The sequence below is a fragment of the Dermacentor silvarum genome, chromosome 4, assembly GCF_013339745.2.
Source record: "Dermacentor silvarum isolate Dsil-2018 chromosome 4, BIME_Dsil_1.4, whole genome shotgun sequence".
NCBI classification, from domain to species: domain Eukaryota; kingdom Metazoa; phylum Arthropoda; class Arachnida; order Ixodida; family Ixodidae; genus Dermacentor; species Dermacentor silvarum.
In genome coordinates this window covers 45,840,026-45,864,690 of record NC_051157.2, presented here as the reverse complement: position 1 = coordinate 45,864,690, position 24,665 = coordinate 45,840,026, and the positions used below count along the sequence as shown (strand labels likewise).

Here is a 24,665-nt window from a genome sequence, read left to right as displayed (position 1 = left end):
TAGCGGCGGCTCTCTCGGGATTCCGGCCCCCGCGGCCGGGCGCTTGTCACACGGCGTTTAGTCAAATCGATCGTGGCACCGTTTCGCCATGGAGCGCACGTGCGCGTGGGTTGCCACTACACGCAGGCAGCGGTAGTAGCGAGCGACGGTATAGGGGGGAGTTTGGTTGGCTGGCTGCGCGCAGCGACGCGCGATGCGTGCCGATTGCCCCTGTGAACCACCTCCGCCGAAGCATCGGCGCGCCGACGGCACCAATGGCGAACCGCGTAGTCGGCGGCGGATTTCAGAAATGCGCATCGCATTATTACGCCAGGCCCGACGGTCGGGTCGATCGTTCGCGTTGCGGCGGGGAGCCAGAGCCGAGTCGAGAGCGGTGCGTATGTACGTACGCACACACGTATACACATACATATGCGCGGCAGGCATATGAACGTACACGTGACTCCTCCTGTCCGAGGAAGCTAGAGCTCCTCTCTCTCTCTCTCTCTCTCGCACCCGCACGCACAGACGCACGCACCAAGCCGAGCGCGAGTAATCTCCCTTGTCAGGGCGACATGGGATCCATTTAGGACCTTCCCAATTAGCATAACGAGTCCGGCGGCAGCGAGAGACTTGCGTTCGTTCGGCCGTCCGGGTCTGGCTAGCCTGCTGCCATCGGAGAGTCGCTGATGCTGCTGCTTGCTTGCTTGCTTGCTGCTGGCTCTTGTCGGGCTACAGCGCTGGAAACTTTGCGGGACTCCCGAAGGCAGGAGGTGGCATTACGCCTGTTTGCCGCTGCCTGCCTCTGCTGCTTCTCGGCCAAACTGGTTCTTGCGCTGTCCCTAATTGCCGTCCTTTTTTGGGTGTCTTTTTGTTTGAGCTGTCCCCCCCCCCTCCCCCCCTTCTCCTTCTCGCAGCGGGGCGTCTCGAACGAAAATTGAAAGCCCCGGCTCGCGGCTTAGCGATCGGTCTTGTGTGAAGCTGCTTATAAAGCTGCGCTTGTGGTCGCTGCTGCTGCTTCTGCTGTCGCCGTTGCTCGCTGCTGCTGTTGGCGCTCGGGACCGAGAAGAAAAGACCCTGGCTCGACGGCTGGGCGGTCATTTTCCCCCTTTTTGAGCACGAACGTCTAGGTGCGTGCGCGTGTCGATTTCCTTTTATCTCTGGCGCTTATCTCCTCGAGTCCGTAACCTCTTTGCACTCGAAAGAATATACTTCGAACACACGATGTTCGTGCGTGCGTGAGTGCGCGCGCGCCCTCTCTGCTTGCAGACTTCCCGGGGCGTTGGTCTTGTCGTGCGGTAAGTCGAGCGCGGCGCTCGAATGTATCACGCGAAGATCACGCAGTCAGTCATGTGTTTATGGAGCGCGAGGCCGTGGCCGCTTTCGGTGTTTGCCCCGTGCGCGTTTATCCTCATACTTGCTTTGTGTTTGTTTACTGGCAGGCACCCTGAACAAAGAGCGCGAAAGAAGTCCAGAATTCATTTGAGACAAAGTAATGGCCACCTGCTGCTAGTGCATGAGAAACCTCTGACGTTGTTTATCACTACTGGCGCGGCACTTATTGAAAGAAATCTGCGCATGGCATTCGCTGGAAACGTAATCATTACGTTTCTCTGCGCCAATTCATCACATTTCGCCACAACAATCGCCTACTATAACTAATCGACTCAGAAAGACCGGGTGCCTTATTCTGTAACGATCTCATCTCGTTTTCTTTTATTTTCGACCTTCGTTAATGGCGCTGACACAGTAAACTTTATGCACCTTTATACCCTATCGTTAATCCATGTAAGCTAACCAACTTTCAATATTGCTGATACTATGTCCGGCAAGGTGCAGAGTTAGAATGCCAAAACAGACCAAGAGAGAGGATAAAAAGGGAGAGAGGTTAACCGGAGTAACTCTCCGGTTGGCTACATTACACTAGGGGAAGGGATATAGGTTAGAAAAGATGGGAAAAGAAGAGAAGATACGAAAAGAATTCATTCGCCCAAAACACCATGAAGGTAACGGATAACGACTGCAGTCTTCATACAACAACGCTCATAAAAAAAAAAACCGGTGCTTCCGAAGCAACTCGGGCTGATATCGTCTAAGACCATGGCTACAGGGATTCTACTTTCCGTAAGGCGGTTGTCAAGTTTGTCGAACGTGGCGCAGAGCGCTGTTCTTTGTGAATGAAGAGACGAGAGACGAAAGAATTAAAAGAAGAAAAAAACTGGGAGGTTAACCAGGACAAAAATTCGATTTGTTACCCTACTCGGGAAGTGAGGAAGAGGGCGTGTCTCGAACGGTGGCAGCAACCACTGCAAGGGCGACAACAGGAGCAGGAAGCTGCAGAAATACAGCGTACAGTACGGGGTTAACACAAAGCTTACTGTGATGACGAGCTTCTCAACTGAAGACAATGCTTGTCGTTTGAAACTACCACTATTCGGAGTTATACATAATATATGCAGATAAAATAGCTGACTCAGAAGCAAGTACATCAGCATGCCTCGTTCCTACCATAATATTTAGTATAAAATATAAGCGTTTGCATTTGCATTCAATCTGTAGAACACAACACAATATAAAGATACGTACCCACGCGATTCCTTTCTTCATCCTGAAAACCTTTAGTAACAACACTTTAATTATCTAATGATATAAATAAATGCAAAATACAAATTTAAGCACTCGTACAGAAAGCCCATAAGTCACAGTTTTGCTATGATTTTTAGAACCTGCAATGAGAATACAGCCTTTCGCATATAACGTCAAATAATTATTATTTTGCAATAAGATTCTGTCAATGCACGTTAGGCTTGGGCAAATAGAGAGAAACGGGGGGAGTACGGGAGTACAACACCGGTGTTATGCTTCAGTGCTAAACACGTCTTTTGAAGTTTCGACATATAATGCGCTTTTTCTCTCGGCCGTTCGCTGGCTCGTTAGTTCGTTCGCTCACTCACTCACTCACTCACTCACTCACTCACTCACTCACTCACTCACTCACTCACTCACTCACTCACATACAATCATACACTCACTCGCTCGCTTACTCACATACAATCATACACTCATACACATACACTCACAGACTCACATACAATAATATACTCACATACAATCATGCACTCACACTCACTCACTCACTCACTCACTCACTCATTCGTAACGGCCTCACAACCATGATTGTAATCTTCGCGTGTGTTCCTTGTGCTTTGCGTCAAAGCAGCTGTTTTTGCCTTCAATGAACTGTTGCGACTTATACAGATCATCTTGTTCAGAAACGACCGCAAGTCATGGATCATAGCACGGTCATGGTTTGTCAGTAGAGGAGGTCACAGTTCGTCGCGTGCAGATAAAAAACAACTTAAGCGGTACATATACGCTTTTTTCTACAAGGGAAAGTTTGTAAACGCGGTTGTCAAATGACATCTTCAGTTAATGTATAATTATCTCCTAGATTCCTGCACATGATAATTAATGAGCGATTTGGCGTCTCGAAGTGGTAGTAAGGGGTAAGTGGATGTTTAGCTGTTTTTACAAAAGTATACCTAGTACAGTACCCATGAAGTTTACATGGAAACTTCATTGAAACTTTATGTGAACTTTATGCATTAGAGGGTTCTGGCGTTTATTCGCATTCGATTATATTATTTTATCTCGTTTATTTGTGACTTTAAACTGGCCTGTATGTTTGCTATGTACTGTTTGCCTAAGATATAAGGAGTAGTGGTCATCACCCATGCGTGATGATAACCTCTTCCACACACGCATTTATATAGTATACGGGGTGATCATTTATAAGTGTTACGGAATTTTAGAAATCCCCTGTCGGATATAACATAATCCTTGTCCTTGAGCTGGATTATTAGAGGAGGCGGACATTACTAGCACGAAAAATCGAAACAGATATTCAACTAATTAAAAAAGTCACTAATTAACCTCCTAATTAATTACTTTACGGCACATATTGCAATTCCCGCATTGCAGCCGGTGTGCATTGTAGCCGGGGAGTGGGGGGGTAAAGGAAATAGAACAGGGACATTGCATTTCCTCTGCCAACCAAGTGGCGCGCCTCGCGCTCTTCCTCTCGTAACGCAGTTTTATTCAGTTTTCACAGAGGAAGTGCACGTATCTGGCGCATTAAACGGACGCGAATCGAGCGGATACGCATCGACTCTCTGACCCTTTTCCTCCGTTGCCGTGCAGCCGTTGCCCAAAGTACGCGTCCCATTGTGGGTGCGGCCTGAGCTATTGACTGACTGCGTAAGGTGTAGATATGCCTTTAGTTATATACACTTGCATCCGCTCCGAAGCTCCTCTGTTAGTTTGTGCAACTCCTTCTCCGCCTCTAAATAAACACAGCGAAAGTGCTGCCTGTTAAAGCTCTTTTGAAGCATGCTCCAAGTTCGGTACTTTGGACAAAACTGCATGTAGGAATATACATATATCGCTGGTCAGATTCCTTTCTGAAACAAAAGGCAAAGCTGTACTGGCAGTAAACTTTCTGTAGTACTCGATTTTTACTTAGCAAGTTGCTCTTCGACAGTGTGCTTATGAAGACACGGACTTCATAAAATTAATTATAGCGCGCGTATACTACCTCCGTCCTAAGCGGAGAGAGATAAAGAAAGAAAGAAAGAAAGAAAGAAAGAAAGAAAGAAAGAAAGAAAGAAAGAAAGAAAGAAAGAAAGAAAGAAAGAAAGAAAGAAAGAAAGAAAGAAAGAACTGCAGGCAGTTGAGTCAGGTTGCTCCTGTCATTCCATACCCATTATTTAGAACATTGCCTCTTCAGCCATCTGTCGAGCTTCACCGCAATGCACCAGCGTAACAGTGTTTTGGTCAGGATGCACACTTGGCTATAACGCAGCAGAGAAGTCAATACTAAGTCCCGTAAATGCGTGTGTTAATAAAAGGAAGTGCCCTCTCGACGTTGCTAACTGAAAGTTGTTGAAATTCGGCCGATCTTTTTAAAAGACTGCCATTAAATTATGATGATGCATTGCGGTGAAGTTCGACATATGGCTGAAGGGGGAATGACCAAAATTTCGGGTCATGAGCGTACGCACGGCGGGGGAGGAACTGGGAAGAAAGAAAAGAAATGAAGAAAGAAAAGGCAGGAAAGTGTCAACTCGTATTTCTATAATGCGGATCCGATTGATGTAAACTGTGCATCCATAGGCGGTTGTACACTCCTGCGTTCTTTAAAAAGCGCAGCAGAGGTCAAGTAACCTTCTCTGTGAGGATGACGCTCGAAACGAAAGTCCCAATTTCTGATCTGCGTAAGCGCTGGGTTATGCATGGGCATGCACAATGCTAGCTTAAATTGCATTAACGGCTGTTTTAGAAACTTCTGAGCTAGCTTTCCGCAACATGTCACGCCCCTCAGAAGAAAAAAACTATAGCAGTACAAAAAGTACTCAAAGACGAGTTCCCACGAATATTTCACTAGTGGCGACACACAAGCCAAATGTTCACAAGCCAGAACACAAGCCCAATGCGGTCAGCTCACGTCTGATTTTGGAAGAGGCAACTATTATTTCAGGCCAACAAGCTCCTGCAACCGAGCCACCACGTACAATAAAGTGTTTCCTTCTCTCCTCTGCCGACGCGTTTTGCGAGCGGAGATGCACGATTGGCGCTGTACCTGCTAGATGTCGGCGTGCTTACCTGGAAGGATAGAGGAAGCAAAGGCAAATTGTGTTTGACAAAAAATTCATGGTTCATGATTTGTTACCCAACAACATTTGCCAATAAAGGCACGCAATTCAGCAATTTTTTTTTCATAAGTTTTATTGCAATTCGCGCAGCAATTATATATCCGCCGCCAGGGAGGTCTGTTGCCTTTTTCTTTAATGAACATATAAAATTATTTTTCATAATTTTGTGTCACCTGAAAAACTGAAAACCGATAGAAAAGCAGAGGGGCACGCACCTAGTGGTCCCACCTCATGTCAAGAACGTGAAGTGCATTCAGCCATATAACCCTATAGTACGCTAACGGCTTTGCAGTACCCAAAGGGACCTTTGCTCACCCACAGCGCCACTCCCTGTTGGTATATTTTTGTACGCGTTTTGCTTTCTTTTGTACACCTTCTTGCATCCTTTTGTAAAACCAGCCATTTGCATCCCCAACCTTCGTGTGCGCAAAATCAAAAACCCCCTAATATCTTTAACAGTCTCTTAACTAAAAGTGAACGTGTCGCATAAAGATTTCACTTAGCTACGTCACAATTTATTGGTAGCTGAAGTCGGCGTTTATTGTAGAAGTGAATAATTTCACGTCACTACCCACTGTGATTAATGCCGCCTGTTTGGGTGAGCTACATTTGGTTTGAAAAGGGTTACAAGTGAGCAGGTAATTTTTATTATTGTGTTTCGTTTGTCCTTGTGACATGTCTCGTGTGACATGTCTCGCGCGTAAAAGAGGAAATCGCCGTTTCGGATGTCATAGGAAGCGCAGTTTCAGAATTGCGATACCAGTTTTTTTCGGGCACTTGATGCACTGATGCACTTAGCGTTTCTCGCAAAAAAAGAAAAAGGCGAAAGATTGCCTAAATAAAAAAAAATAATTAGCGTAGCTTGGCCTGGAGGCGCAATGCTAAAGAGGCAGCGGAGCTGATGGGCACCTATAGGTAGTCCGGGCTATTGGGCTAGACTAAGCAGTACCAAGTCATCCCCAGCATTTTCCGGAATTTATTGATTATTGATCGATTATTGATTAGTTATTCATTGGCTATAGATTGGCTATCGCAAGGTATTGACCACGTATTTGGGCTAGGCTAAGCACTACCATGTCATCCCCAGCATTTGCTGGAATTTTCCGGTTGGCTAATGATTGGCTATCGATTGATTATCGATGACTGACTAAGCTTAAGTAGTCCCAACCATGCTTATCTAGACTTAGCCAGGCTCAGCTTCGCTAGTTCACAGGGGTCTGTGCCATTGAAGTTGGACACTTTCTGCACTGCCGCCAGGATCGGCCCACATTTTTGGATTCAGCAGGCACATTATACGCCCGGCTTAAACAGCTCCGCTGTTAGAAAGGCTTGTTCAAAGCTATCGCTGCGGAAACATTTCTTTTTCCAGAAGTGAAGCTTCGATTTGCGCAGTCAAGTCCACTAAGATCTGACTGCATAAACCTGATTGGCTTCCGACAAGGCATGTGGCTCAATACTCGTTCTTCACACATCCTCGAATAACTTTCGCGCAAAACTGCGGTGCTTGGCGGAATCAGTGCAAGAAAAAAAATTTTAAAAAGACGGACCATAACATTTCTCTCAGTAGCCCATATCCGCGCTATCATCTACGATTACAGTACGAGGAGCGTTCTGCTCTCTCAGACGCGTCTCCCACAAGATAACGTCATGATGTGCGCGCCTGACAATTGCTTTCCTTGCGCTTGACTTCTTTCATGCACGCCGCTCCTGGCAGACGTCAGGTTTCTGGCCAATGCTCGCTAAGTATATGGTAGGGACAAAAGCATCGTGAGGTAATAAAGTACGGCTTATAATTGCCATGTATGTAGCATGTTTGTAAGAGAGATAGCAAGAAGAGGCAAGGCAGGGAGCTCAACTAAACGAGCGTCCGGTTTGCTACCCTACACTGTAAACTGTGCGTTTTTTTAAAAGCACGTATGAGTTAATAGTTGAAAGCAGTCTGCGAAACGACCTGCTTCCTTGGTACACATCGATAATGGCGAACAACGACGCCACTATCTTCGCAAACCATGAAATAAAATAAAATCACAGCGTCGCATTGAAGACGAGAGACACCTCCACTTGCACGCGTGTGTGCGCATTTGTCAAGATACCTCGACGGCTGAACATCCGACGGAAGCAACACGCGAATGGAAGTATCCGCCCGAGTTGTGCGCCATGTCGCGATTGCCGGCGGGACGCGCTGGTCGCGCAATATAGTTCGCTAACGTCAGCGAAGCTGTTGAAAGGAAATAAAATAACAAAAAAGGTTAAGAAGTCACAGTGCAAGATATGATTATAAGAACTACGCTGTTCGGTCGCCAGAGGTCTGACGATCGAGCACGGTAGGTCTTAAAAACCTAATTGCACCATGTTAGGTAACTTTTTTTCTTTGAACAGCCTGGCTAACTTTTATCCGGGACACACTATATACAATAGTATACACTTTGCCGCCCACTGCCGCCACCGCGCAGCTAGTGATTCCTGCGTTACCCGGTTTGCTGTGACTCAGGAGATGCTCACACGGGAGAACGTACGAAGAGCACGCAGAGAGAAGAGAGAGAGAGAGGCTAGCGCAACCTCCTCCACCAATCGGATGCAACCTGCGGCACTAGTGAACGAGAGAGAGATAAAGAGAGAGAGAGAGAGAAAAGGCGCGAGGAAGAGGAGGAGGAGGACCGTTCTCAGTCATCCGACGGGCTTTCGGTGGGAGAGAGGAGGAGGAGGAGGAAGCGGCTGTAAAGAAAGAGGAAAGGCAAGCGGCAAGAGCGCCAGCGCGCGAGGGGGAGAGAAGACCGGAGAAGTCTCGGGACTCTCGCGAAGCAAACAAGAAAGGGCCATTCGCGCGTCGCGGGACGCGCTGCTAACATCTCCGGCGCGGCAGTTCGCGAGCGTGTGCGTGCGCATGTGCGTGTGTTTGCCATGATTTCCTATCTCGAGGGCCCACCGGACAGGAAAGAACACCGTGGTTTGAACTCGGCGCGGAACTCGTAAAAAAGAAGAGAGTCAATCGGCTGAGAACTGCGAACTCGCGGAGGAGCGATCGAACGGAGTACCGCTACAACCGAGCGTAAAAAAGGAACTCGGGGACGACAACGAGGAGGGCCCGCCTTCGGCCACGACGACGTTCGCATGCCGGCCGCCAATGGAGACGGCGACAGCGGTGTTAACGGATTGCCGACCCTGTGCGGAGGAAGTTCTGTGCGATGACGCTGTCTTCGAGGAGGACCAGATTGTGCCCGACTGCAACTCTCCCGTCAAGACCGTCTGTATGTTTAACCAAGACCTAGTGCCTACTCCGCCTGCAGCGGAGCATCGCTGGAAAGTGCAGGTACGTCGTATGGCGCGATAATTAGTCGCGGCGAAACCGTTAATTATCGTCGCGAAAATTGGCGATGCGGTCGGCGGAGCATTGGGAGAGAGGGTCGTGGTACGGCGGAATCCAGATCGGTAACGAGTTGCGTCGCGGCTACTGCTTTCCCACAGCGCAGCCGGTAAACGAACCCCGATCGTAATCATGCAAAGCACTGTAATTTTCGAAAGTGTGTAATTCGGAAGACGTGTAATAAAAATATATGCCAGCGCTGAGAATGCCTCTTCAAAAGTGAAGAGCTTCTTGGAACTGAGAACAGCATTTCTCATGGTTTATTTTATTTTTATTCTGCTTTATTCTTTGTTTTATTTACATTTACTTTTTTGTAGACATAATAAGTTTGTGTTTGTAGTATATGTGCGCGTATTTATGGGGAAATTTGTAGTTAACATTTTTTTACTGCGTTTTGGGACAGGTGGCCCTATAATGTAGCCTACCTTCCTATTGGTGCTCACTTTTAGATAACTGCTATGCAACACTACTACAAATAAACCACAAAATCGTGTGCCGCGCATATAGCAACGACTGCGCCGGGGAAGATATCGAACAGTTTGGACTCTTTGCGAATACTACACTCGTCACTAATCATGTTAGAGAAGAACCTACGCAAGCGGAATTTGCTGATGGGTGAGGTTTCGCAAAGCGTTGAGAATGAGTAGTGTGCCGATTTTCTCAGGCAGCCGGGTGTCGGCAATAAGCGGACCGCGTTCGATGGCCGTGTGCGTTGGTGTACAGAATTGGCCATGAGGCCTGGGTCCAAGAACATAGCAAGACCATTTTCTCATGTTCTTACGGGTCGTCCGGAATGCGCGGTTGTAATGACGCTGTTAGCGATACACGGGCGACATATGCATGTGGTCGCTGCAGTGTGCTCTAATGGGTCGATATTTCAGCTTTCGCGCGAGAAATATTGGATTAATGAATGACGTGAATTAGAAACGCACGCTATACCGGTTGCGCATGCTCAAGTATAATGTACCATATATTGCGCAGGTACTTTAAACCGACGTCAAAAAACTTCGATTCGTCATACCACACCTTTATAGGGTACTGCGGCGGTTTAACAAATACGGGGTGCACCTGTTTTGCTCACAACATTCTATCGTAGATGCAAATGTAAAACCTTGCACTCTTGTTCTATCATAACTTGTTACCCTCTGTTATTTTGCTATGTACGTTTAATAGCGTAACTTCTTTTTGTGCCCACGGACAAGACCGGAGCATGGATCTTACCCGGAGAATATTTAACTCCGTGGTGAACTTTATACGTGATTGATGTGCGGCATGAAAGAATTGTGCGTGAAGCGGTCTGCTTGGGGGGGGGGGGGGGGGGCTTTTGGTAGGACTGCATGCCTATCAAATCTAAATGTCATAGTCTAGCCAAAAGCCCTTTCTTTTTATTTCGCACAGATCATCTGACAGATCGAATCCAATCAAGGACTTACGTAGGGCCATGAAAGGTGGCTTGTATCAGGTGGCTTTAGCAGTAGCTGGCACTATACGACGTCGACATTGCCGAACATCAGCCATCACCAATCATTTGAGAGCTACGTGTTAACAAAAACGGTCACAAACGGCACGATTATCACTTTTTCAGGAGTGACAGGCACACTCGAATAAAATTGAAAATAACAAATGACTTATAATGCTTTATCTAAAAACAAAACTCTACACAAGCGTGACCAAGCAGCTCGGGCGCTAAGTTTCGTTTTTTCGCATCAATTATGCGTTAGGGAAACGCCCACCACAAGCAGTAATCACGTCGAAATAAAGAAAGATGGTTCGGTTTGTGAGGCCCAGACCAGGGGGGAGACGTTAACAGCTGACGTTTATTGTGCACCTGGTCTCCCGCGCTTCTTAAGCGCCGAGTTTCAGTTTCCCAGAGAAAAAGTGAGAAACTTTCTGGTGCTGCAGGGCCCAGGACAAGGAAACAAGTGCTTTCCGCGGGATTTGCAAACTTCTATGAGATCACGTCGTCAGTATATCTACAATCTTTATATGTCAGCAGCCACATACGTGCGCTAATTAAATATATCAATTATCGTATCGAACTAATTCGCGAGAGAAATTGGAAGGTATAACATATTTCCTGATGCGCACCGTCTCCGATAATACGGTTTCTAAAATACATACAAAAAGCTCTCGCGCTAGAATTGTTGGTACGTGGAGAACTTTCGGCCAATCCTGACGCTAGACATATCATTAGCAAAGGCGACCGGCCAATGACAAAGGAATACTTATGAACGAAAACATTCGTGTATTCGACCCCACATCTTTACCTTGAGCACTCTCAGGAGTTTTTGGCAGTCCTCAGTCGCAGTTCCGCCCGTGGAGCGGAGCATCGATTGCGATAGCAAATTAGTAGACAGCTATACGAAGTAAGATAGTAGTTTTATCGACCGTATAAACTCGTAAACATTCGCTTGCTAACGAAATTAACAAGCATGGTGTCAGGTGCGCAGCAGCAAACATGAACAGCAGCAGCGAGCGAATTGACTTTCGTGCTGCCTCTCGCTTCAACGCGAACTAAGCGTCGAAAGCACAGTGCACACGAAGCTATCAGCACTCAGCAGCGCACTCTGTCCCCATCGCAGATGGCTTTCAAGATAGGGCCCGCGCGGCCGCGCCACAAGCAGTCGCCGCCGTAGTGGAACGCCCCGTTCCCTCCTCTCCTTCTGGTGCGTTGCGCGCGACAGACGACGGCGCGCTTCCTCCCCGCTTTCCTCCCTTGCGCGCGCGAGATTGAGCCACCATCGTCGGCTCACCCTCGCACGCTTTTACTCGCACATACGGCGCGCGGCGACGATGTAGACTTTATACGGATCACGGCGACGCCGACGACCACGGCAGAAATGCGCCTGGAGTGTCCATATAATTGCTATCGCAATAAAACACGCGGTATATTGGTGATGGAGCTCGCTGTAATGATCATCATCACACCTTGGTGTCATTGAAAACTTGGGATAAAAGTATTTTTGTTTGAAATTTTGTTTACTTTGTAAATATTAACTCGGACCATGTGGAGTAGAGAGGTTGTATCTAAGAGGAAATTTTGGGAAGTCGACCGGATATGAGTTATATTACCGTTACTGGTGTAATGATTGCGTCCAACTGCATTTTATTTTTGCCTGATGGAGAGAAAGGGATGGAAAGGCAGGCAAGTTAACCACGTTGCACCTTGTTTGGACGGAAGGAAGGAAAGAGTGGAGAAGGAAAGGCAGGGAGGTTAACCAGTTCAGGACAACCGGTTTGCTACCCTACACATGGGAGCGGGGTGAGGGGGAATGAAAGATGGGGAGGAGAGAGAGAGAGAGAGAGAGCACATAACGTACACAGCACACACATCGTCAGTCGCAGTCCGTCACTCTTGCGTGGTACGTGACATCACTGTCATAGCCGCCTGTCCAAGCCGGGCTTGGCACCTTGTTTGGTATGCCTTATACAATATACAGGAGAGGGGCACGCGAGAAGAACAGGACATTCATAAAAAGTGATACGCGCGTACTCACAACAGCGTTCTCTGCGGATTTAATGACATTCGAAAAGCCGTAATGTCGTAATTGCACTCATGAATATTTCACGCTGCCGAGAGTCTAATGCGAATTCTTCCCCCAATAGTGCCGTTTCTCTACGTTGAACAACATTTTAAAAAGTGTATGGGTGCGAGTTGGATTCCGACAAACACTTTAATCGGTGTAATTACATTTACAGTGCACCTACTCCCCATCAGACCACAACCTCGCTACACATTCGTTTAGGACACATTCAAGGCACTATTGCACTATTTTCTGTACACGTCTCTTCGAACAGCATAAGCGCATTCCTAACATGAACGCTTCAGGCTTTTAGTGTTGTTGTGGTTTTTTTTCGGTCCTTTCTCTCCTTATTATCTTTTTGTCTACATTCACGAATTCTGAATCATCATGCTAAGTAGTATTTCGAAAGCCCCCATCTTATTTCCTGCAATAGACATACTTTGCAAGCGAGCGCGTCCAAAGCAGGCAGCCGATGGAGGAGGTAGCAATAACGGTCGACCGCTTTGTATGCTAAAACTCTTTAGTATATATCTCCGGCAACGCGATGATTAGTCGCGTTTTATTTGAGTTACTTGTGCATCAATAACGCTGACAGTACGACACATTCATAAGACCCAGGCAAGCAAACATGAATTTTTCTTATCGCGAAAAATATTAATGGTCAGTGTGGGCCCAAGTGCTGCCGCATTTTCGCGTCATTGCACCCCATAGCGTTATACAGGGTGCGTACATATCGTCTGGACACCTGGACATGCCTCTCTCCGTGGTAATGAAAGGCTAACGCGGTAGTCCGAGAGGTCACTACCGATCGCCAATGGAAGAGTTGTCCAGCCCAGACGACGCGCCAACAGAACCCACGAACTTCAATGAAGCTCTACAGCGTTACATACATAACAGTAGACACTTTCTTCGGTCATACCATTCCCTCAACAGAGTAGAAGCCGTAGCCCGTGGTGACAACCACAAACTAATTCACTCCTCTGTCTGTTTATCCTTCGCATCTTTCAAACTACACAACTGTCTCACCTGGGAATGCCCACAACCTCCTCTGACCAGCTCGCATAGATTTAACACTGAACTCATCACAAGCTTAGAGCGAGAAAAACGAAGATATGTCATTTTAAAGTTGTGACGGCACACCCCGACCATGGTTTCGGAAAGAAACCGAATTTGTTCGTTATTGAGACACGCAAACAGAAATCGAGAAGTGCACTAGAAAGTTTCCACTGCTAAGGAACTTTAAACTGCAGTCCTACATTTCAAGTTACATTCATAGGTGGAGAAGAACCCCCGATCCGCATACTCTTGCTCAAAAGAGTAAGCTTACAGGGCACCTGTAGTAATAATTTGGCGCATCCTCCTGTTTTGTTCACATAGCACACGTTCGTTTAGTTCTGTCCCCACTAAACTAGCAAATTAAAATCAACTTCGGAGGTCTGAGTGCTAAAACTACGATCTGATTATAAGATACGTCGAGGTGGGGCACTCCCGATTAACTTGACCAACTTGGGTTCTTTAAAAGAACGTGCACACAAATCTGAGTACACGAGCGTTTTTGCATTTCGCTCAAGTCGAAATGAAGTCGCCGCTGCCGGAATCGAACCCGTGACCATCGAGCGCAGTGCGATAGTCACTGGGCTACAGCGGTGGATGATGTCAAACGGCCGTCTATCGAAATAAATGCCGTAAGTCAGCAGCGTCGGGCGTAAGGTTGGCAGTTTAGGAAAGGGAGGAAAGATGTATCTTGCAATCGCCGCATGCGGCTGCTGGCTTGAGAGCCCTGGCGCAGACAGCACCAGTGCTCGCCTGAGCCTTTGATGGCGTATAATCTTTAGCCGCCCTTACTCGTCGAAGTTGGTCACTCGCTTGCGTTTTCGCGAACGCCCACGACGCTAAAAGGTCCCGTTCTCGATAGTAGGTCTGCTTCTGTCTGAGTGAGTGCGCACGCTTTCTCATCTGTGTCGCTGATAAGATGTTTATTTACTTAATCTAGCCCATCTGCATTTCATATGCGCATCGTGCGTCGCGGCGGAAACGCTTATCTATGCGCAGAGTGCCCCACGGTCCCCCTCCGCCACCAGCGGTTCCTCTAAGGGGTCTTGTTTGACACTCGCTGATAACGGTCGCGACGTTTGGGCACCCACTCGTCTCTCACTATCGCTCTGTTTTGGAGACGTTCTTGGCGAACCTGCTCCACACTAACCCCTATAGCTCGTACATTCGAGATGATAGGTGCCCTTAAGGTAATATAGTGAACTTAATGCCAGACTTTGCCTATATATGGTGCACATACTTCAACGACAAAGATACAAACTTCCTACATGCGTCCTGCGCTCGCCCGCACGTTGTACCCTTCACATTGGTGGCGGGAACCCAGTGTGCGCACAGGGTGTCATTATACAAGCGGTCTATTGGTTGCAACCCTACCCTATGTTAAGTCATTATGGTGATAGCTTCTAGCTTGTTCATCTTGTTTCTGTCGACAGCTTTTCATAAATCAATGCACAAGTCCCGTCAACCTGCCTTCGTGAGTTCACTCAATAGAGAGAGAAAGACTATGTATTGTTTGATCTCCTTGGAATTAAAAAAAATGATGAAAACAAGACACTCAATCAGTTATTCTGTCAGAACGACGCGAAAAGCAAAGTTGGAGTAACGAGAGAGCAACAGAAGAGAGCAGCATGAATTACGTGCGGAGGATCGTCCAGCCATAGAACCACCTAGAATCGTAATAACTGGTCCGATTCGTATAGCAATTTTCGGATGCGCACATAATTGCATAACGTGCGCCACTGCATGTATATAGGCAAACCGCCCAGTCAGAATTTCACCTCGATTGTGCCATCGTGTGGATAGACGGCATGCCAAGTGAACAATGCGCATGTCGCATCACATTGAATACATCCAGAAGCCTGCAATGTCATGTGAAATGCAGTGTAAATTAGCAAATATCGCAATGGTTGAATGATAATTCCCCAGATGTATTCTACACAGTAGTGTAATCCTACGATTCTCTCGAACAGTTGCAGCTCCTCAGATGAAGAACGTTGTATTTTAACTATAACGATATATCAGCGCCTGATACTGTGTATATTTCTTATAACACAGACAGCCGTCATTAGATCGGGTCTCACGACATGACGCTTTTTCACTCAACGTCACATAAATAACAAATTACTGTCATGTTACTTTGACTTTACTGCGCACAACCGTCACATATACACACCTTTCAAGACAAGAGGAGTAAGTTCTAGCAAAATTAATCCAAAGTAATCTAGCAGAATTATTCCATATTTTTGCCATCCTTCGCTGATTAACTCGTCTTGCCCGAATGGAAGATGGGCACCGTATTTGGCTGACCTCACTTAAGCTGTTATTTAAACAGTTTTTTTTTAACTCGTTCATTTAAACGGAACCTTTCTCTTTGTGTTTTTTTGTTGTTGCTGTTCGTTCGTTTTTAACGGAACCGACACGGAGAGCATAACTGTGACCTGCGCTAGCTGTTACATTGGAGAGAAATGCAAAGAAGCAGCAGTAGTACGCAATCTGTGTGGGAATGCAACGCCGAGGAGTCAAAGAAACACATTCCATCAGACAGTTGATACGCTGCGGCGTCAGCGACTCCTCTGCACCATTCGCTTTGTTCCTCTCATTAAGCGCGCCGTGATGGGAGCCATGATATAGCGGCTGCGCAAAGCGCTTACGCTCGCTTTGATAATGAACTTAAACAGATTGATTAATTACGTCGAAGTGGCGACAACTGGGACAGCGGAGAATAGCAGAAGCCTTTCTGGTGACGGTGACCCAGACAGCTCAGTTTGGACGCAGCACAATTAAACCCACTGCAAAGGCACGGGGTCAAAATTATTCCAGGTTACATTGAAGAGAATGGATGAGCAGAATTCCTGCCCACATTTTTCGCTAATGCACACATTTGTGCGAAAGCTTCTGCGAAAATTGAAGCGGAACATTATTTCCACCTCCTGAATGTTAACACTATAAGCGATTTGCATACCCATCACTCAAGGTAAAATTCCCACCAACCAACTATTTTTTTTCTTTACTCGTAGAGCTTCATTTGAGCGCACTCTACGATGCATCAACAAACTTGCGTAAGGAGCGCTTCCCGTGATCTTTATACGAGGGAAAGATAAGCTGTTAAGATTGCAGCTTCCTCCTGCACCTTTTCGCAAGTGTAAAATCGTCCCTTGCCCGGTGTCATCCTCTGTTCTGCGGAGTACATTTCACGGCCAAGAGGCATTAGTCATGTGTGGCAAGCGTGCGAAGTAGAAAAAAAAAAAAGAGGTGTCCTTGGAAGAGACTCGCGGAGGCAGTGGCCTCCGAGGCCAGAGCACGCCGACGGCAGGCATCGCGCACGGCATGTGGCCCTGCGCGTATAGCATGGTGGTTCGTCATTTCCAGACCGTTCACACGGTTCTCGCCGTGTCGCCAGACAAATCTGGCATTGAAAGACACGCGTTGTGACAGATCACGTGACGAGAGCGTCGTCGACCTGCCACGCAGCGTCTGTGAAACAAAGGAGGCACATTCCTTTCGGTACCGACAATGTTTGCTGCATACTGCAAGCCCTGGAGAAAGAGTATTTGCACTAGATTGCAGCTGTCGCTTGTAATTTGGTATACAGTAGCTAGTGAGAGAGATATATGTATATGGAAAGAGAAAGCTGTTTTAATTGAATCTGGAAATGTTAGCTTGGCCACAGGCCTGCATGCTTGACATGCTAGGTTCCTGTGATTAAAGAGTGTGTGCTTAAGAATCTGCAGGATGTTTCTTGTGAGAAAACTGGAACTCAAGCAGTTCTGTTACTGTGATTTTGTGGAAATTGTAATTTTTGCCAACTCATCGAATCGCCGCTTCTCCACAAAGAATAAAATGTTCAGTGATCAAAGCATCAAAACAAGTGGTAATGTGAAAAACGTTCCGGCAATAAAGCACACATGGCAAACGTGCTTTAACAGTGAACACCCGCAGTTCTCAAGCGACAGTAAATACTGAACTTTTGCCGACGACCGAGCCAGTAAAAAGAAAAGACAAGAAAAAAAAAAAACAAGGTAAAAGCTATAATGCCAGGAGGCGACGGCGCATAAGATATTCTGCACTCGATTAAGTATCGCTGCCTAAAATAACAAAAAAGAGGGGGGGGGGGGGGGGGGCAGAAGAATGGGCATTCATTGTCTCCCCTACAGTAAGCGAGATGTATTCCGTAGTGAAGAATTAGTACAGAGAGAGAAAGAGAGAGAAAAGGTAAAGGAAAGACAGGGAGGTTAACCAGAGGTAAAGCATTAGTACAGTTCACTGAGAAGGTCAGGTATCTACTAAATCCGAATTTATTTTCTCTCGTTGCCCATTCAAAAAGAGCCCGGAGGCCTTTGCAAATTGCACTGTCTCGTTAAAGTCCCAATATTAATTCACGACCCACCGCGACTACAGGCGATGCGCGTGACCGCAGCAATCTATCGCACTATACCGCAACAGACTTTCACTTTCTCTATTGCGCGAAGAAAGTGAAAATGCGACAAAGGCAGTGATCCACTTTTGCGGCTCTTTTTCTCTAGATATGTATATGGCCAAGAAACACGCAGAAAACAAAACTGAAAAGAAAATAGTATCGGGACTAAGTCTTATCTTGCCTCGTAACGGAAAAGACGCCGAGAAAATTAAAAAAAATGAAGAAGAGCAGAAGGAGAATAAGAAAGACCTCGAAGAGAAAGGTGCTGAGACCCCACGTAATGCCCAAGAAGGGAGCCACGGCCTCTCAAGACAGCTCACGGGGGCTCCCAACAGCGCCCGCCGAGATATTGTCAATTTCCGGGGAGCCGACGGAGACCGTAGACCCTCGGCGCAAGACCGTTGCATCGGTGGGGAGTTCGAGCAACGGTTCGCCGATTCTCACGCTGCCGGGCTGGGCCGTCGAGGCCCGGGCGAAGTCGACGAGGAGGAGGAGATAGGAACCTCAGAAGGAGACCTGTTGCCTGCCTCGATCGAGGCGCTCGCCTACATTACCCGAGCCATCTTCGTCCGGAGCACGTGAGCAGGGGAAGCTCGAGGGAGAAGAATGTAAAAAAAAAAAAAAAAAAAAAAGGGAAAGGAGAGAGGGGGGAACGAGATAGTGACCGTGCATAAATTTAAATCCCGACGCATATACGAGCTGTGTGCCGTGCGTGCGTGTGTACACACACTCGCGTGTGGAAGAAGCCGTTCCTCCGCTTGCGGCTCTGTTTGCGCCAAGAACAATGCCCCCTCCGCCGCTGCTTCAACTATGGCGCCCCTTCCTACCGGCTTGCCTGCGGTCCCCGCTGACGTGCCGTCGTTTCTTTCGCCTCTTTTTTTTCTTTTCTTCCTTTCTCCTTCTATGGGCGGCTTACCGCGCTCGCCGCGGTTTTATTATCCATCCTTTTTCTGCAAGTTTTACGGCTCGGATGAAACGCACCGACGCCGGAAGGAAAGGAAGCGGAGGCAACCGAGCTCACCTCGCGCTCCGAACGTCGAAGTAAAAGCGATAGAAACGGATTCGGCGGGCGTAGGTCGGGACCGGGTCGTGAGGTGGTTGTCTCGACACTGGCGAAGGCATCGGGGGGAGAGCAGACACCAGGCGACCGGGCGCTCGGCTACGACCTAGACATGAGGGAAGACTAGAACTCGGGCACCGTGCGAAGCGGTGGAAGGTGAAAGTAAGGTCGAAGAGCAATGCTCCGGGCTTTTTTTTTTTTTTTTTCGAGACAGGAAGGCGCAAACGCCAGGAGAAAACGTCACGGCGAACACCTGTCAGTTTCTTTTTCGGTGCTTTTGCGTAGCTATTCGGCTTCTTGGAACGACTGCTTTCTCTAAGACTGCGACGAGTTGCAAAGCGCCGACGAGAGAAATGCAAATGTGTGCCTCGTCTGCAGGCATGCGTAGTAAGATGATTATAGGTAACCAGTCAGAGATACTAGTCGGTACATGCTACTAGCGTGTACTATGGTTACTACTTGCGTCAAGCACACACGTCGTATCATGTGCGCCTGAGAGCCAATCGTGTAACTATGTATGTATACGCTGCAGTAACTACTTGCTCCTCGCCGTCTAAACGCCTCCGCTTTACTCTTATATAGCCCAAAAATGACTTCTCCGTCGATACACACGCGTCTTAATCCCTTCGTGCGTCAACTATCTTCCCCATTAACTTTTTCGCGTGGAGGAAGTCTCTCCAAAGACCATGGGCAGGGGTGAACCTTACACGTTCCCTACACATTCCGTAGACAGAGCTTGTGGTCCAACGCCCGCAGACCCCGTGATTGCGCCAAAGTGTTGTGCTCTGGCGGAGGATGAGGAGCAAATAAACTTATTGAGCATCAAAAACAACATACGCTGAGGCTTGTTTGAAATTACCGAAACCTTATGACATCAGAGTTGGAATTATTACCGCTCTACTGTAACAAATCTTTATTTGAATTTATCAATGGATTCCAATTAATATTCACGCCTGGCTGCCGCCGCCATTTCTATATTTTCGTCAGTATTGTTTTGCACCTGTGACGCATATGAGCAACATTCAATGTACACTGTTGCTGCGCTGCTGGGTAAGACTTTTCAGTGCGCAGTAAAGGCTTTTATTGACGTCTGGTGTTGTGTCCCTATTGCGCAGGAAAACCTTCGACCAGGACCAAACAACATTGGTTGGCAAGTTACCAGGCACCGGGACCCTGCGTGGCAGGGCAGATATCGGGTGAGTCATGCTGTATAACTGTAATAACAGCTTTGATTCGTGCTATAGGTGTCCGCTCCACCGAACTGCTTTAGTGTTCCTCGGTGCCGTAACCGTTACTTCAGACAATAAGTTAGAAAATAGTGCGACATACTTGTCAGGTGGCCATCGGAACAACCGAAAATTTTATTCGGTCGGCGGGATGGCGCAGTGCAGATTACACTGCACGGCAGAAATATTTCTGATAGGATGGTTATCGAAATGCGTGCAACTTGTACTATACGTCGCTTTACAGGGAACGTTATCTCTGGTCTCATTGTCATCGCAAGCGATAAACAAAGCGCATACGCCATAAGAGCGCGTTTGGCAGCACCAACGGCGTTGTTTATCATATATCGCGGTGTGAGACGCGACTGTCTGCAAGGTTAGGCGAACAAAAGGTCTATATCGCCTGGGCCACTTAGGTTCGAAGAGGACACGCTAAGCGAAGAGCACTCGCAACGATGCACTCGATTCGAATATCCCGTTATGTAACGTTGGCGCGACAACCGCTCCGCACGAACGCTGAGCGACGGGGAGGGGAAAAGGATGCGATGGAAACGTTCGCGATTTCAATGGAAATGGAACGCATCGCGACGTAATATGTCGAACGCGTGTATGTACAGGGGCCAACAAAGGCGCCGTTCCCGTTGTTGCGTAACCGGGTGTTTATACTTTCAGGACGGCGGGGTCGATGGAAGGTTGGTGGCCGCGAACAGCTGCGAAGCCCCGTTCTCTCTCTCTCTCTCTCTCTCTCTCGCTTTGATCGGCCGAGGAGGTTGTGGCAGTGTGATAAAAAGAGAGAGAGAAATAAGGAAAGGAAGAGAACAGAAAACAAACTCTACTTGAAGCGTAGTCGGTGGAATTGCTGTGCGCTAGAAGCTAGAACCGAACAGACCGTATATAGCATAGTACTCCCGTTTGGTTCTTGGAACATCGTTTTCTCCACCCGTCTCTTTCTCTCTCTCTTTCTCGCCTCGGCAAGAGAACGCATAAAAAAAGCTGCGCGCGCAGAAAAATTTCCGCTTGGCGCACGCAGCCTTCACTCTCAGTTTGTTTACGGCCTCTGGCTTTTTTGTGCCTCGACCCGCTTGCTTACGTTCTCTGCCCATTCATAAAAAAGAAGCTGCGACCACCATTTCTTTCTTTCTTTCTTTTCTTAAAGCCTTTTCACCTCCCCTGCGCTAGCGATCGACGCTGCGTTGTTCAACTGTGCCTTCAGCGTCTTCTCTCTCTTTTTTCTTGAACTCTAGATTTCGTGTTCCTCTCCTCCTCTTCTCCGCTGGGCGCCCTTTAAAGCTATGTCGTAACTTTTTCTTATCCGCTCGACCCTCAGCAATCCCCCGCCAGCTTGCGCTCTTTTTTATTTATTTTTTTTCCTCATGCTTCTCACTTTCCATTGAACAAGCGGCATGTTACTTCGGCAGACATTTTTTTGCTTCCTCCATATTTCCTCCTCCCTTGAGCACCACCCCGACGACTTCGCTGAAGAAAGCTACCTCAACGTAGAGCAGCAGCCTTAGGGGTCACAGACCACAGCGTGCGTTTCTTTATCTAGATTTTCCTTTTCTATCTCTCGCAATACGGCCGCCGTACCTGGCGGCCGTAATAGAAAAACAAAACAAAAACTCGCAGAAGGACAGTAATAGTAGTATAATATTGAAAAAAAAAAGAAGGGAGAAGTAGAAGCAGAACTGAGTCAAAACACAGTTCGCTGCCATGCATTGAGACGCCGGCCGGCCTCGGAGCAGAGACCGCACGTTCAGGTCTGCTGCGGCGAAGCGGGAGAGAGACCCCGTGACCCCGGAGGAACACAACATGTCTAGCGTGGAGTGAAAAGGTGCGGGGGGAGACCCGCGCTTGATATCGCGCCGCGGGACCACGTTCTGCATGCGGGGTCTCGTCCTGCTTCTAAATAAAATAAGAGAGAGAAACGGGCGATGAAAAGAAAGGGAGTCGCTTCGAGAGCGGGCGGTGCACCTCTCGTTGTGTCGGGGTTGCGCGGAGTACGCGGCGTCAGATGGCAGGCAGCGCGCGCCCCGCACGTGCACCTGACACGTCGCACTATAAAGCCTCCCCCGCGAGCCGCGTTGTCTCGGGGTCAGAGTCCCGAGTTGACCTCCGAGGTCAGGAGCCAAGGCGGCGACAAAGGGGACCCTAAACGCGCGCATAGACCCCCCCCCCCCCCCCCCACACACACACACACACACGCACATACCTCTGCCACCTCCTACGCCGGTCGCGACTCGCGCAGTCCGAGCGGGAAGCACGTTGTGACTCCGCGAAAGCCGCACGAATGCTGCTGTCGCTGAAGGTCGCGCTTTACGGATACTTTTTTATTCCGGTCAGCAAATTGCTTGTTGCGCTCGAAGTGTGGTTTCTGCGAAAGCCAGGTAATCATTATAGTGCAGCGCAAAGTACGACAGGTCTCATTAGTCGCTATGACCAGCAAATCATGCGGTAACTTGATCTAAAAAGCTGGAAAATCTATTTGTGTTGTCGCACCTAAATCTCCGAGCGTTATGGCGTAGAATTCTTCGGACTATGGCGACGTCGTTGCGAAAGACACGTGCCTTTGCAATCTTTGTAATGATTGATTGCTTGATTGATTGGTTGCTCGATCGATTGTTTGATTTACGGGCCTTCCGGATTGGGCTCCTAGGTGTCGGTGCTCCTGGATAATTGACAGAAATTCGTAACGTGAATCTTCCCTTCCAGCGGTCACTATAGCTGGAAACTGGCGATGAAACGGTGCTTCTCGAATATCTGCTATCACAGAAGTAGCAATTGGTAATGCAGTCGACGAAATTTAATGTACGAGCACATCACTCCAGTACCAGTACTGTTATTCGTGGCACAATTTTTTTGTAAGACATGTGTACGAGAACTAACAAGCGTCCGCGTGGTGACTCACTAGATTCGTGCTGAAAGGACTGGTCCTGCGATAAGACTAACGTGAGTTCACTTTGTTAACCCACAAAGCCCGAGCGCCATTGCACAATAAGGAAAATTAAAACTACTTGTTCACCTTGATTGCTCGCCATGGAAAGTACGTTCGCACTAACATAAAAAAAACAATGAAATGTTGTTTAGAAATATTTCGTGTAGTAATGAATTCGTAATTGGGTTTCTGGACTAGCAACAACTGAAACTTTGCTCCGTATCAAAAGCACTTTCCTGCTCTTAAATCAGAATGTTGAGGTATCAAACTCGGCGTATCAAAAATGATATGTTGGGCTTTGTGATGGTAAATTCAACAGTTGTGAGCGAGAGAGAGAGAGAGAGAGAGAGAGAGATGCACTCTTTAATGGATGCTTGAGATGTCTCCCTGACTTAGCACGCTCTCCAGATGGCAAGGTTGATACTCGAAATTACCCATTCATATGAGTATACACACGCACACAACATACACATGCGCGCGCACACTGTATAACACCGCGGGTAACCGCATGCGTAACACACTGAATTTCTTACCTGCAATGGCACTGACCAGATATTCACCATTTGGTCAAAAAGAAGTGATTCATTTACGTCACTGTCTGTGTCGTCATGTTGAATTTCGAACTTAGGAGTCCTAGAGTAACGGCGCACGCTCTACGAGTTGGTGGCGGAGTGGTAGAAAGTAAACGTTTCTGAGGTGTCTTGATTGTTTGTTGATTAAAGTATCAGCAGGTGGGAAAGTAGGGTATCGAAGGGCCGGCTATCTCGATCAAAAATAAACTCCAACGACTAAGGAATGTATGGAATATACAAAACAAACGAGAAATGAAAACAAAGGAAATCAAGGAAAGAGAAATAGCGGGACAACAGAGTATCACTTAACTCCGGCGTAGCTTGCTATACTCTAGTCTATATTAGTCTAGAGCGCGCTGAATCGGCTACGTGCAAGCGTCCAGTCACAGCGAGCGTTATACCGAAACAGCCTCGATTTGTACAGTCACGGCATAAAAAGCAAGAAAGTAATAAACAAAGTAACGTTGGTTTCTTTTTCGCTTAAATGTCTTCATCACTTCCTTCCCATCAGATCGAAGCCTCTGTGTCATCGGTTTCACATCTTACGCTGGAACAGGATACGAGAAATAAGTATATATCTAAAGAGTGAAGCGTAGACACTCGAGAACGATAAAATAAGAGAGAGCATTGTCCTCCCGTCTCCGCCGCTTCCCGGCGGCGGCGACGGCGCGGCTTGCGAGATCCGCGTTTCCCATGGTCGCAAACCGCGAGATGCACCGACGACGAGCAGCGCATCCTCCTCGGACGCGCGCATACAGCCTCCCAGAAACACGTGCGTCACATTTTCTCGCGGTTTCGTCTTTCTCGCCAAGACGAGGCCAACCGCTGGG

The 24,665-nt window shown here is 47.7% G+C and overlaps 1 protein-coding gene across 2 annotated transcripts in view; it reads left to right on the top strand.

The window, feature by feature from the left end:
- LOC119449948 (Krueppel-like factor 5) overlaps positions 1-24,665 on the top strand; it is an 84,048-nt gene that overhangs the window by 35,899 nt on the left and 23,484 nt on the right. The window contains exons 1-2 of one of the 2 annotated variants that reach the window (XM_037713250.2): positions 8,499-9,000; positions 20,224-20,304. In XM_037713250.2, the coding sequence (XP_037569178.1) occupies positions 8,815-9,000; positions 20,224-20,304 (267 nt within the window). In that variant the 5' untranslated portion in view covers positions 8,499-8,814. Of the gene's footprint in view, positions 1-8,498; positions 9,001-20,223; positions 20,305-24,665 lie in introns of those variants that run through there. The other variant, XM_037713252.2, reaches the window with a different exon arrangement.